At 43.0% G+C, this 14,385-nt stretch overlaps 1 protein-coding gene across 3 annotated transcripts in view; it reads left to right on the top strand.

The window, feature by feature from the left end:
- IQCA1 (IQ motif containing with AAA domain 1) overlaps positions 1–12,056 on the top strand; it is a 99,539-nt gene extending 87,483 nt beyond the window's left edge. For 2 of the 3 annotated variants that reach the window (XM_030488456.1, XM_030488457.1), the window contains 4 exons: positions 819–905; positions 3,810–3,987; positions 7,305–7,543; positions 11,485–12,052. In XM_030488456.1, coding sequence (XP_030344316.1) covers positions 819–905; positions 3,810–3,987; positions 7,305–7,543; positions 11,485–11,589 — 609 coding nt within the window. In that variant the 3' untranslated portion in view covers positions 11,590–12,052. Of the gene's footprint in view, positions 1–818; positions 906–3,809; positions 3,988–7,304; positions 7,544–11,484 lie in introns of all 3 variants that reach the window. The other variant, XM_030488458.1, reaches the window with a different exon arrangement.
- The last annotated feature ends 2,329 nt before the right edge of the window (positions 12,057–14,385 follow it).

Below are 14,385 nucleotides of genomic sequence, written 5' to 3'. Positions count from 1 at the left end.
GTGTCTCTCGATGCCCATTGACTCCTCGAGCCGTCACTTTTGTTGCTGAACAAACTAACACAGCTCCGAGAACCACTGGAAAGTGATTAAAATTTGGCAGCAGAATGTCTAAACCCACTGGCGTTTCTATAGCAATACGGAGAGTGATGGGAAAAAGCCTGTAGCATTGCTGCCATCCTGCTGTGAACCAGAGGTATAGTGCCTCTGACTTTGGAGGCAGAAAGCCCATTTGTATAGAGACACACACACACACACCCCCCTTTCAGATTGAAGAGCTTCTGTTTAAATTCGTGGACTAACTGCAAATTAAATGCTATTTTGTAAGCCAGAAGATTGTACATCAGCCTATGTTGCTTAAAGCTTAGTACCATCGCTTCCCATGCAACAGCTATGTCTTGCCTGCCTCCCCCATCTGTATTGCCCTTGGAAAACCAGGGAGCGATCCTAAAGCCAAGGGCCACCGGTCTAAAGCTGGTGGTGATCCATTGTTTGCCATTGAACTTCAAGTCCAGACTCCCTTTTGCAGAACTGCAACTGAATTTGGGTTGAGAAATGAAAGATAAGCATAACAGTCAAAACAATCGCGTTTGGATTGGATTCTGAATGATAGAATCCCAACTAGAAACACTTTGGCTTGCCAAGGCTGCTAAGCAGAGCCAGTGCTATCCATGAGTGCTGAACATTTCTGGAAAAAAAATAAAGCAGGCTTATTTTAACAGGTGAAACATGGATTCAAAAGCATAATTATAAGCTCCCAGGTATGAAATTGTAGCCATTTTAATCAACTTCTTGCCTTCTCTCCTCCATTCTCTCTTAAGGTGGCTAAGCAATTGCAGCCTTCAGTCGTGTGGATTGGAGACACAGAAAAGATATTTTCTAAAGCAGCGTCGAAGGCTGACAGAGAGGTGAGGTGCTCCTTTTTCATTTCACTCCAGATAATTTCTTCTGTTGCATTACAACAGGCACAAAGGAACAAGTGTATTTCTTAGTACATACCAGTGTGACCAGACTTGCCAAAGCTTGCTTGATAATAGCTTGCTCACTAACATTTTTTGCTGTTAGGAGAGTCTTGTGACTTCTTCAGAGCCCCCAAGAGGTCACATTTCTCTCCTACACCTATACTTGCTTTATTTAAAAATAGTCCAGTCACTGCTCATAGTGCACTGAAAAGTAGAAGAGAATAATGGAGGATTTCAAAACACAAGGCAGGAAACTAAAAGTTAAGCTGAGCTTAAATTGTTCAGCTCTACTAATGTGAGAAATTGGATGGAGCCAAAGTGAACAATAAAGTGACAAGGATAAATTTCTACTGTGAAAACAAAGAGCCTATGTTAAATAGTTAAGTTACAGATTATTTTCTTGGGGCTCCCGCTGCTTCCATTCCTTCCTCTCTTGTGTGGCTTCCCAAGTAGAAAGAACATTCAAACACTGCCCAGTAGGCACAGCAACTCACCCAAAATCCTCATTAGATTCATGTTGCTTACAAACTATTTTACTTCTAAAGCTCCGGGTGAAAATAATTAAACCTCGTTTCTTTAAGGTGAGTCCTGTACATTTAGGCTGTGGGGCAGACACAAGCCTGTATTTCGGAAGACCAGTGAAGCATCCCCTTGGATGAGGCTGTTATTTCTGTGAGGGCTGTGAGCTGGTGAATGTGCAGTGATTGATGCCCTCTAGTGGTCGCCACACCGAAAGGGAACCTCTCTCTTGGGCTCGAACCTTGACAGCAAGTGCAGATGGGGATTAAAATTAAGACTAAGGCCAAAGATTGCCTGGGGTGCTCATCATCTTTGTCTGCTTTGATAGCCACTGGTGTGGAAAAGCTTCTCGTCCTGCCCACCTCTGCCCTCGCTGTTGTATCCAGAGACCTGCAGGTATTTGACTAAAGGTCTCTTGTGGTGTTGGTGGGAGTGGATGGCTCCAGGTTTGAAATCACTTGTGTCCACTCACTTGTAGCTACCATTATCTACTCTCAGGCATTTCAGTGAGATGGGATTCCTCGACCACCCTTACCTTCAAACCTAAAATAATGTGATAATTCTCACTTTTCTAGAAATATTGCATCCTGGAGAACATTTGTACTTCCTTCTAATAAACAAGAGGAGCAGGAAAGCTTGCAGCCTATGGGTAGCAACAGATATATACATCACAGAAAGTAATTTAGCCAGCATAAAAGTAAACCCACATTTCAGCCGTTGCCATGACCAGATCTCTCTGGCAGAGCAAAGGCGGAAAGGTCAGTTAAAACTTCCAAGGTAGATATGTAATAGCAGCTTGTTTTATCCTCAGAAAAGCCAAGTTCATTTCCAAAAGCTTCCCAACAAGGCAATGGCAACGTTTATACAAGATCCTGTGATTTGAAGTCATGCCTTCAGACAGCAAACAGTGTTTGGGTGTGGACAGAGCAGTCCTTGCTGTTCTTTCTTTCTGAGCAAGAAACAGCAAAGACTTCTCCTTTGCTCCAGGACAGACCTACTGTGCTAACAAGGCACATTCTTTGGGAGCAAGGCAGGCATCCTGCTCTTTTGGGAGGATTGGGTGCACGGACACAAGGAGGTGATGAAAAGATGGCAGCTGCCGCTGAGTGATGGCCATAGGAATAGTTCATGCAAGAGCAAAACCAGGAGTGAGATGTACTAGCCTGGCAAACAACATGCCCATGCTCCAAAGTGGGACCTCAGCCCTATTGCTAAGACATGCTCAACTTGTTATCATGGTTAAGCAATTGGCAAACTCAGAAAGGTGCAGAGCATGACCCTGAGAATAAAAAGAATGAGAAAAACAACATATTGTAATTAAGTTTAGCTAGAGAACAGCCACGTGACTCTATCCCTAGACTGTTGGGATTTCTTACTGAGTTCCCAATTTCCTCTCTGCTATAGCTTTCACTCCAAAGAAGAGAGCTTTGTCTTCTTTCTGTCTGCTACAGCAGACTACAGAAAAATGGGATCAAAGATGGTACATGCGATGTAGATTCCCAGGTGTTTATTATTGCTCTTCAGCTGAGAAGGTTTACAGGACTTGGTTTCTTCCTTATTGACATGAAGGAAGGCTGATCTGAAATGGAAACTCAAGTTTTTCAGGGAGCTATTTAGTAAAGTCTGCAACTGAGCAAGCACTGGTGATGTTAAAGTCTCAATCATTTCTGACAAGAGACTTCCAAGTCAGTAGTCATCTTTGATACACTATCCTAACCCAGTTAATTCACTTATAGCTTTATTGACAGTAGAGTGACACCACAGCAATTGGATTAAGCTTCTCCAGTCAATATTCACTTGGAGATTATCAAACATAAGTATCTAATAACAGGTTTTGCCCAATACTTAATCTGTTCTGTAGCGGTAGTTAAATGTTTCTTAGAAAGTCAAATAGTAAATTATTGCATTAATTCACGCAGAAATTAATCATGAGTTCAAAGAGTTTGTGTTCTCAGGTTAGAGACTTGGCAAGCTAGAAATCACAGCAAGAATTAGGGAGTGTATTTTTCACATGTAAACCATGAGTAGGAGTTGGTAGACCATAACCTCCAAGAGCAGGGAGGATTCCAGACTAGGCTACATTCCCTGGCATTTTTCTATCCGTTAAGGTTTATGAGGTGCACAGGTCCAAGCAATATTTCTCTTTGAACTGGAAATCAGGATTTCCTTCTTTAAATTAGTTGCTTCCTTCCTGCTTTTCAATGACAGGATCAGCAAATTCAGTAGCAAAAGGCACTAGCACAAACCCACAGATGCAAAAGCAGAAATCAAGTGTTTACCTGACTTCATTAACAACTCTTTCCTCCTTGTATTCACATGAATGTGCTGAAGATGGGCCCAAAAAGACTGGAAAAGATGCTCCCCAAATTCCTGAAGGCTCTGAGAGCACCGGACAGAGTGCTGCTTGTGGGAACCACTGACCGCCCCTTCGACGCCAATCTTAAACCTTTCTGCAAAGTTTACCAAAAAATCATTGTGATTCCTAGGCCTGACTATGCTTCAAGATTTGGCAAGTATTTCAACTCATCCTGGCTGTTAGTGGTGGTTAAAAATCTATGCTTATTGCCTGGTTAGCCTCAGAACTGACTTTACATTCATAGCCCAGGTACATCTTGCTTCCTGAATAGAGCCTGATACAGGCTACCCCAAAGACCAAATAATCAAAGTGGAATTTAGAAGAGTTTAAAACACTGTTCAGTGATGCACACTTTTCCACGAGTTCAGTGTTCACCAAGTTCAGCCCAAGCTGGTTTTCCCCTCTATGAAGGAATTTCAGTGCACATTTTCTATTTTAAGCTTTTTTTCCACACAGGGATTCTGTATTTCAGTTATTCCTCTCCAATTTCCATACCCCAAACAACACACTTTAGGAACTCTTCATAAACAAAACCATCTCTGAAGGACTTAGTTTTGTCACTATCAAATTCTATTTTTCTACTTACAGATTGCGAGAGTCATTGTCTAGGCATCCAAGGTTTGGCATGTCTAGTCTGTCAAATGCTTACAGTGATAGACAGGCCCTCCCAAAGCCTGACAAATTCACTGAGTGCCCCGTATGCTGAGATTCAAAGCTTGTAAGGAAAACAGTGTCTTTTATTAGACCAATTTACATGGCTAGAAAAAGACAAACTTCCAGGAATGCAAGTGTGGTTTCGGATTTGAATCACCTTGAAGTCTGCAATAGCTCAGCATTGACTAGGAAGAAATGCTCTAAATTAAGCTTAATAATGTGAATCAATTACTACAAGAAAAAAGGTATCTTCTCCGCATCCTTCAGATGTGGCTGGTAGAAGGGCTTTGAGCTGAAAGAGGGTAAATTTAGATTATATATTGGGCAGAAGTTCTTTCCTGTGAGGGTGCTGAGGCGCTGGCACAGGGTGCCCAGAGAAGCTGTGGCTGCCCCATCCCTGGCAGTGTTCAAGGCCAGGTTGGACACAGGGGCTTGGAGCAACCTGCTCTAGTGGAAGGTGTCCCTGCCCGTAGCAGGGGGTTGGGACTGGATGAGCTTTAAGGTCCCTTCCAACCCAAACCATTCTAGGATCCTATAGGGGCTTTTTTGCCTGTGGTTTAATCACAGGTCTGGGGCTATTCAGAATGGCTGAATCCTGAATAATGCTTCAAGTTAGGACTCTCAGTGGTGTGCTTCTCGTACCAGCACCTCCTAGCACAAATATATTGATCACTACATCAAGGAAAACAGACTCTCTTTATGCCACTGATCTCTGATAGATCATGTCGCAGAAGAATACATTAGTGAAGGAAACCACATGCAGTTCAGGGACCTGGCTACACAAATTGTACCTTGACTACAGCATTACTCCACATAGTCACCTTATTACAAAAACTGTGCAACTGGATTGTGAAGTCCAGTTTCATGCTGTCTTTCACAGGGGCAGCCAAGGTACTGAGATGATGCGTGTTTCAGCAAGCTCAAGATAGGTTTTTGATTGCCTAGCATGCTGTAAATCTCTTCCACCTTCAATAATTTTCATAATGTGGATTGGAAATGGTCTCTAAGCAAGCTAGCATGTGTTTCATGTTATGTTACAGCTCTGATAAACTGCTAACAGATAAGCAACATGAATAAGACCTAGAGAAAGGAGGTGATGGCAGCTGAATTTAGTTGTGTTCACTTCTGGGGATTGAACTGTCATTTTCTCGGATTCTCACCACTAATTTGGAGTCAAAAAACAAAACAAAATACAAGGCCAGCTGAAGGGATTTCAGCTGCAAACTTAGGAATGACCCAGAAAGTGAACTCTGGACATTTTAAGGCAGATTAAACTTGTAGCTTTACTTCTTTGACATCATCTCAGCTATGACAGCACCTCGCTTGTTCTTTAGCTCCAACCTTCCCAAAAGTTCAATGGAAAGATGATTTTTACCATAAAGTACTCACCTTCCAATACTGAAAATTTTCAGTGCCTGACACCCAATTTGAGAACTAAAGAAACTTGTTTTTGTCAGAAAAGCCATGACATAACAAAGATTCATAGCCACTGCACACAGCTACTTGTCTGCTACGACCCTCCCTTTTGTTACAAACCAGCATATCCCAATCTATGCACAGTGGGAACAGGAAACATACAAAGAAAACCATTAAACTGAAAATTCATGATCCTATACTGGTTTCTTGCAATTATTCACCCAGCAAGTTAGTACCTTGTCACACGCATGATCCTACGTGCAACAGAAGCTGCCGCACACAATATATAGTTCAGCTCACCCTTGTGTGCATCAGTTCCTCTTTTATAAATTAGTAATTCAGCCAATAATTATTGAGCATAGCTATAATTCAAGTGGAAGATCACAATTTGCCCGAGTGAAAAATGTAGTCCAAAGTTGTCAATAGTTATGGGCACAAGTCCATGATATCGACATTGCAATTGAAGGAAGAGTAAGGCAGGTTTTCTCCATTACATGACTGCCCCAACATTCAGTACCATTAATTTTCCTCCCAGTATTTTCATACCACATGTGAGCATTCAAACACACGACACTGATCAGAAATTGCCTGTCTCGCTCAAGAACCTTTCTAATCATTATGCATGATACTTGTTTCTTTCCAATTTGTTTCATATAAGGCTTTAAAGGAAAGCATGGTGAGATGGCATGGAAGTTTCATAAAGTTTCTCCCAGACTGTTACTTTACATAGGATAAACCAAAAGATTATTCCAATTAATTTCTTTTTGGAAGCAAAATCTCAAACATTAACACAAACATTAAGAAAACCTTCATGTCACAGAGGTTCACAGCTAAAAGATACAAACATGTTTCCTTTTTAAATAAGCAAATCTCAGAAATTGACACCTGGCCTTTGCAACATGTGCCTGCATAGCTGGAAGCCTTTGGCTTCCAAAGCAGACAATTGAGGCCCCATAGCAGCCCTCAGTTCAGTAGGAGGAACTTGTGATCAGGGTCCCAGAAATAAAACCAGCCTGTTAATAAAAGTACTTAACTCTACACACCCAAATGGGAACATTCTGGACAGGTTCTCTTCCTGTGTGTACACACAAGCATGTTTGAGTAGTTCTTGCCATTTTTACACACATATCCACGTATGTGCCCTTAATGACTTTCTGAAAAGTACTGACTGGTAGCCAACAAATGATCACTAATGGGTTAAGAACAGATATGCTTAAAGGCCACTTCACCACAGATCTGTACATGAAAGAAACAGCAAACAAGAAGAATTGGAATCTTGACTTTCCTGACTGATATCCCTTATTTCCCCGTTTCAATTTCAAAATGCAAAAATATTTTTCCTGCTTTTCTTCATGCATGTCTTTGGCATTCTCTCTTTTTGTTTGTGTCCTGATGAACAGTGTTATGGAAACACATCATTCTGCAGAATGGGGGAGCGATCACCAACTTGCTGAACATAAGCTGCCTGGCAAATGTGTCTGATGGTTTCACCCCAGGACAACTCATCCAGGCAGTGCAAGCTGTGCTGAGCAAGCTGCGCCTCTTGCAGATGACCAGAAAGCCTCTGAGGACTGATGAGTTCATAGATTTTCTGGCCACACAGGATCCAGTATACAGAGAGGAGGAAGAAGCATTTAAGGTGACATTAGGAGTTATGTTAACTGGCTGTCTTTGATCATCCCCTGCCATGTCCTTGCCCATTTGATCTAGAGGCCTGATGGGTTGGCACATCACTATTTAAATGGTGATGTATCACTCAACAGCATCAGACACCCATCTCCCCCATTTGGGGTTATTTGGCAACCCAGGCTGCTGGGCAGCTGGACATGCCAGGCAAGCAGTCACTATTACAGGCAGCATCTCTGTGTGGGCAACAAGCCTGGCATACTGCTTTGCTGAACCTCCTGCCTTCACGCACCTCATGTTGAACAGTGGTCTTCACATGCATAGGTAAATTATGCAGGTGCCATTAGTATAATGCATTGGTCCTTTTTGCTTTTAGAGCTGACATGTTCAGCAAGCCTGGCTATGTTATCTTGAGGAAGCAAAACCCCTGGACATTCAGGGTCTGCAGGGTGTTCCACATAGGTATCAAGTTCTAAGTCCTTATTTTAAATTACTTCAAACAAGAATTTTCTTATAAGAAGAGTTTTCATTTTGGGGGTTAATAATTTGTTTCTGCCTCAAACTCCCCATCCTTCTCCCCACCTTCAGGACTATAAAATCCTGAAAGCAAAACCTAGTGCATTTGAGATGCATTACATGTACCTCAAATATACATGGATCACCCTGCAAACAACTACTTTTCCCCACACGTAGTTCAGTAATATTTACTCTTTCTTTCCCTGGACTAGGATTATATTTATGTAGTGGTTAATTCTGCTTTCACTGTCTTGCTTTTGGTTTTCCTATTGATGGGAACAGTTTATAAGGCTTAAGTACAGGTCTACAATTTATTTACTGTAGTGACTTCAGTGTAGCTTAGGGACAGCTGAGCTGGATGTGAACTAGCGAGTGTGCAACACTATGGCTTAGCAGCACTGACACCCCAGAAGAAGGGCATAACATTGGACTAAGGCACTTACTAAATGCTAGTAAAAGCCTTGGCCACCAACAGGAAAACCCTGCTGCGTACCAAGGAGCTGCAGGCAGCCCACACCAGGGGCTCCAAATCAGATAGGACTTCTGTACTGAAGCCAGACGAGCCCTAAAGAGCCTTCTGAGCCCTGAACCCCCCCCCAACTTCTACCCAGACCCACTCATAAACTGTCCAGTTCTTCCAACTGAAAGGTTTCCATTTCCTTCTGCTCTTTGAATCCCCTCTGGGTTTGAATCCCCAAAGCTCCTTGCACAATAAACAGGATGCTGTTTCTAACAACTTTGTCCAAGTCTTCTTCAACTGCTAACCTAATGATAGTGCATATTTCTCCCAGCCCTCTTGAATACCGTCCAATTTCAATTTAGAGCCATTTGGCTCACTCAATGCAGGCAGCATTTGTGATATTTGGCAAATTACTCTTTTTTTCCTCATGCTTCCTATCTAAACCAATATCTTTCCTTAGGGAAAGGCTAATGGTTCAGTGTTGCAGCAAAAGGAAAAAAAACCCTATCATTCCCAGCTGCAAGTAGTAATCCATTTGTACCCTGAAACATGAGAGCTAGTATTTAGTACCAGTCCAACTTGAAAATATTATTCCACTTACTATCAATGTGCTTGGTCTGCACAGCACAAAATACGCAGGCAGCACTTCATTTTGAACACAGCTAAAAGGATCCTGTCCTCAACGTCCCATGGCAATCATTTCCTTGCATTAATTACAGCCCCTAAGAAAGTATTTCCTTTTATCTGTTTTAAATCTGTTTCCCTTAAATGTCATGGACCCTTGCCCCAGTACCTGTAATATGGCACAGGGGAAGAGGGTTGGTAAAATGGCCTTGTGCATTAATTAACTCCAGTATCTTCATCTCTTCTCACACAGAAGCCCCACTTCCTGAGCCTCTAATCATTGCCATTGCTGGACCTTTTCTGTTGCTTTGTCCTTTTCTGAAGTGGGGCAGCTCAAATGCAGTATTCAAAGAGATTAGTGATTAGTGCTGTGATGAATCTCTGATTTCTATTCGCTGGAAACATGAATCTCCCCTGTTTGACATTTATATTCTGCCAGTGTTCTAAAATGAATATAAATAATGCAGAAGTTGTGATAATGTGATTTCTTCAGTCAATTTACTCAAATTTCTGCCCCAATTATACATCCAAGTTTTTGAAATTACAAATTATTGCACCAGCGTGATTGATACAAATCCCTACACAGGAATAACATTAATCCTAGAGGAGCAAAGGGCAGTCCAACAAGCACACTAGGTCTGCCTGCCAGTGACTGTGCCAAAATACTTATAGAAAACCCATACCAAAGACTTCGGACATCATTCCTCCAACAAGCAAACGTTTTAACTCTGATCAGTCACTTACTGTCAGTAACTTACATCCCCAGCTCAGATACTGGTGCATGAGTGATCTACTACTTTTCTTTTAACTATATCTGAGGAGCTGGCTTCATTAATCCCACATAGTCACAACCAGCACCGTCTTTCTTATCCCACTCATGCGAAGGACCAGAAACAGCCATCTCCAGACTTCTCCCTGCACCATCCTGTCCCAGCTATGTCTGTTCTCCCTGACAACAGGAATAGCTTGGCCTGAGGCCTTCTTTAGGACAGCAGAATTCAATTGCCCAGGCTGCTGCACTGAGAGCACAGGGCTTCCTCCCAAACACCTCCCATGACACCATCTAGATGTGGGTACAGGAGAGATTGCATCATGTTTTAAACAGCAGAGTCCATGTTTTTGAAGGAGGGCAGTGGGAGCAGAGATCACAGAGTTCAGGCTGCCCAGATGGACATTTGACAGCTCTCAGACTTCATTTGCCTGCTGACAGTATTTAGTCTGCAAGAAGAGATCCAAATAGGGTGCCTGACATCAGCCCTTTTCTGGGGCACAAGAAGCTTTTAAGCAGCATGACACCAAGAAGGACCATCTGAGACCAGGAAAGGAGCAACAGGGTTTTTTCCTCCCTATACACTTCCGATACCTCTTCTCTTAGCTACTTCACTTGCTGCTGCCTCTAACACATACTGGAAAACTGGACAAGGCAAATCTCTAAGGGCTCAAGCTGGAGGTGGCATTTTGGATGGATCCTATGGAAAAGGCAGACTTTACAGGATGCCACATTGGTCGGAAGGTTGAAGATGACAGGGACTCAAGCAAAGGGCAGAGAAGACACAGTTGCAGCATTAAATAGTGTTCTGGTCAGAGAAAAGACATCCATTCCTGAGGCAGCATGTGGATAAATATGGTCAAGGAAGGCATTTTATCAATCAATCAACACCTAGTGGCATTTTAATCTCTGGTGTAGGCAGGACTTTGCTGATAAAGGTTCCTGTATGTATGTACGGCGAAAGAGCAGTTCCTACACACTACTAACTTTAAAGCTTTTCACTTCACATTATCTTCACATGGCCTCAAACTGCCTTGTTGACATTACAGTCCAGGAGCTTGGCAAGTTTGCAGAGCAACTATAGCAAAATCATTTACAAGTCACAGGACTGTGAACAGGCATCTGAAAGCAATAAACAGGTTTTTAATATTAGGGGTTTGCTTTGCTTCTTAAGCTCTCTCATTGAAATAAAAACTGTCTGGTTTGATTTGCAGAGCCATGAGAAGTATATGCTTTGTCTATTGCCAAGTTTCAGACCAGAGGGAGTTTTGACAAGAGCTGTATACCCTGGAAATAGGGTTGATCATAGAAGTTCTAACATTTCCATAAGTATAGCAACACAAATGTCCCAGCTAAGTATTCCTGCTAATGAAGCACAATTCAAGCAAGCAATTGCTATACTTCTTGTTATAATAATGTTCTCAAGAGACAGAGGGATTTCATTTCTGCTTCTCCACAAGCCAGCCAGGATTATAAGAGTTTGGGGTTTTTTAAGGAATGCTCCATTGTACCAGTAAAAAGTTGAAGTGGTCTTTTATTTCTCGTCCAAGGTTTATTAAAACATACATGTGTTTTGATTCTTCAGGCTTGGTATGCCAAGACCCCTCTGGGCAGGGCACGAACCAGAGCCCTGGCAGGCAACACAAAAGCAGGAAAAGGGAAAGGAAGTAAAGGAAAAGGGAAAAAGTAACATCCTCGAGGATTTTGCAGCTGGCAATACCCATCACAGCTCAACTTCATCCTCATGGAAGATGGCAGGAAAGCAGACACATTGGAATAACACACCCCAAGTTAGAGGTATTCCAAGAAAGAGAATTCCTTTCTGAATGAGTTTTAAAAAGCTAAAACCCATCAGCTGAGACATCAATGTGACATGTAGCTCTCAGAGGGTAAAGAGTTAATGACCACTGACTGGCTTGAGCATTATTTATTTGCAGAGATTTTAGGGGGCAGAAGGGTTCATTGCTCAGGACTGTAACATGCCATCAACTTTTAGGCTATACGCATTTATTTCAGCAAGTAACTCTCCTTAAAAATTGATGTCACATTAATGTCTTTCATTACTTTAATATCCTATATGCTTTATAAAACTAACTGCTTTATATATCTGTAGGTCTAATGTGTTACAGTTCTCAATAAAACTATTACAGCTATAAAGACTGCTTTTTAATTGGGATGGATTATAAGACATTTAATGCAATCTACCACAAGCTGAATATTTACACAGCCCCATGAGGACCAGCACTGTTCCACCTTTTGATACCTTATCGTGGAAGAATTCGTAGTATGCGGATCTTAGCAGAAAACATGAATAAGCAGAACAAAAGCAAAGCAGTCAGGTGGGGTTCATTTGGTGGGCATCCCGAGAATCTCTTTTGCACTAGAAAACAATGCCCAGTTACTGTGTTTGTGCAAAGAGCAATATGCCTGTTGCTTAAGAACAGAACATATACAGCATATACAACATATACAGCAGAATAGAGCATTACGTGCAATATCCAAATATCACAAATAGCAAGTGCAAGAAACTAAACCTTCTGAGTGATATTCCTCAGGGGTCAGGATTGGGACTGGTGTTGTTCAACATCTTTATCGGTGGCATGGACAGTGGGATTGAGACACCCCCAGCAAGTTTGCTCATGACACAGAGCTGTGTGGTGCAGCGAGACCCTGGAGGGAAGGGATGGGATCCAGAGCGACCTGGACAGGCTGGAAAGATGAGACCATGTGCACCTCATAGAGTTCAACAAAGCCCAGTGCAAGGTGCTGCCCATGGACCGAGGCAATCCCATACAGGATTTCATTCACCAGGCTCTTCTACAAACAAGAGCCACAATTACCTGTTTTCACCTCTAACTGCAGCGTACCTGTGTTGACTTGACAACAGGTAACTTGCAATACCTATTTAACTGGAAACACAAGGCACACCAGCCCCAGGGAGCTAAAGGGCCTCTCTGTACCTTCACTATAGACAGGCTGGGAGACACAAGGAGGGCTGCATTGCTGAAGGAAGCTGCTCAGGTTTCCTCCAGCACAGGCCAGGCCAACCTGCCCTTGGGGAAGGACAACACATCACACATACTCTGCCAGTTACGATTGACTCCAAGTACAGCCCTGCTCACTGCTTATTGAGGGTCTTACCAGTGTGTCTTCTACATAAAAGCAATTGATCACATTATAAACGTTCCCGCATCTTTATAATATCCCATTCCTTTACTCCCCTTACTAGAACAGGGTTATTTCATCCAAAATATGGTGGCAAGCAACTTGCAGAAAATGCCCCTTTACCTGGATGGTCAGTACAAAAAGCCCATAAAGAATCCTACAGTCAACTCACTGCACCAAAAATAACCCATATCACTGAGCACAGCAGAGGGAACTGGATGGCTCTGGTTAAAGTGAGTTTTCTCCCCAAGGGAAGAGCAGGCTGCCATGCCATCACATTCCCCAATTACAGAGCACCCCAGCTCAGGCTTTCTATGCTCCTCTTTGGCTACTGTCTGGTACAGGGCTCCCATGGATTGCAGCCATCCAACTTGGAGGCAGCATCTCCAGCCCTGCCAAAGGGAGTGCTTGTTAGATGTCCTCTTTGTGACACCTCAGCACGTTTCTGATGGACACAAGTCTTTCCCCAAGCCACCCCAGCAGTGATCCAGCTGCTGGAGCCTCATCATGACCCACAAAAGAGACACCACAACTATGAGCTGCCAGCCCCTGGATGTAATGTGCTTGCAACAGAGCAGCTACAAACTGGCTTAACTTTATTGTTTCTTTGCAGCAGGCACTTGGCTTCACAGATTTGGCAGCACGTCCCTATTAGGCTCTTCACCCTTGGAAACAAGAGCCAGACTCTCCAGAGAGGTGACAGGGCTTGTGTTAAAAACCTCATCTCTGCTCTCATCTGCAAGGAAACTAATTTGGATAATTCTGTCCTCAATCTTGCCGACAGTGGAATCCTCCTCTCCACAACAGGTTTGACAGCAGAACACAACGTGATGAAAAGACCACATTTAGGCTGGACGTAAGCAAGCCCATTAACTCATATTTCAGCAGGTTCAGTGCAATCTCAGTAGCAAAGTAACACACTGACTGGCAACATCCATCTCCAGGGCACGACTCCAACCCCATGCAGAAAGGATGCAGGAACCTCTCACCATCCCAGGCATGCAGGGCAGAAGCCTGCAGTTTTTCTCCAGTACCCACCAGTCTATGGGAAAAGGCACTGGGGCAATTCATCCTTCAGGTATAGCTTGCAGCATTGGCTGTGTTCAGTGTAAACTGCATTCCTTGGTTTTCCCCATGGGGATCTGAAAGCCTCAGCTGGTGTATCTACAAACAGCTCTGTGGGTGGGAAGAGGCAAGAGAGTGGACAAACTCTGCCCTGCGTAGCTGCCAAGCCCTTGCTCTCCTTTAGAGCTTTCTCAGGGGGATAGAATGAGGAGCAATTTTATTGCTATTTATTATTACAGAAAGCGAAGCTGTCACA

This window comes from Strigops habroptila, chromosome 5 (genome assembly GCF_004027225.2).
Source record: "Strigops habroptila isolate Jane chromosome 5, bStrHab1.2.pri, whole genome shotgun sequence".
NCBI lineage: Eukaryota > Metazoa > Chordata > Aves > Psittaciformes > Psittacidae > Strigops > Strigops habroptila.
Note: the sequence above shows the minus strand (reverse complement) of the source record. Positions and strands in the feature narration are given on the sequence as shown.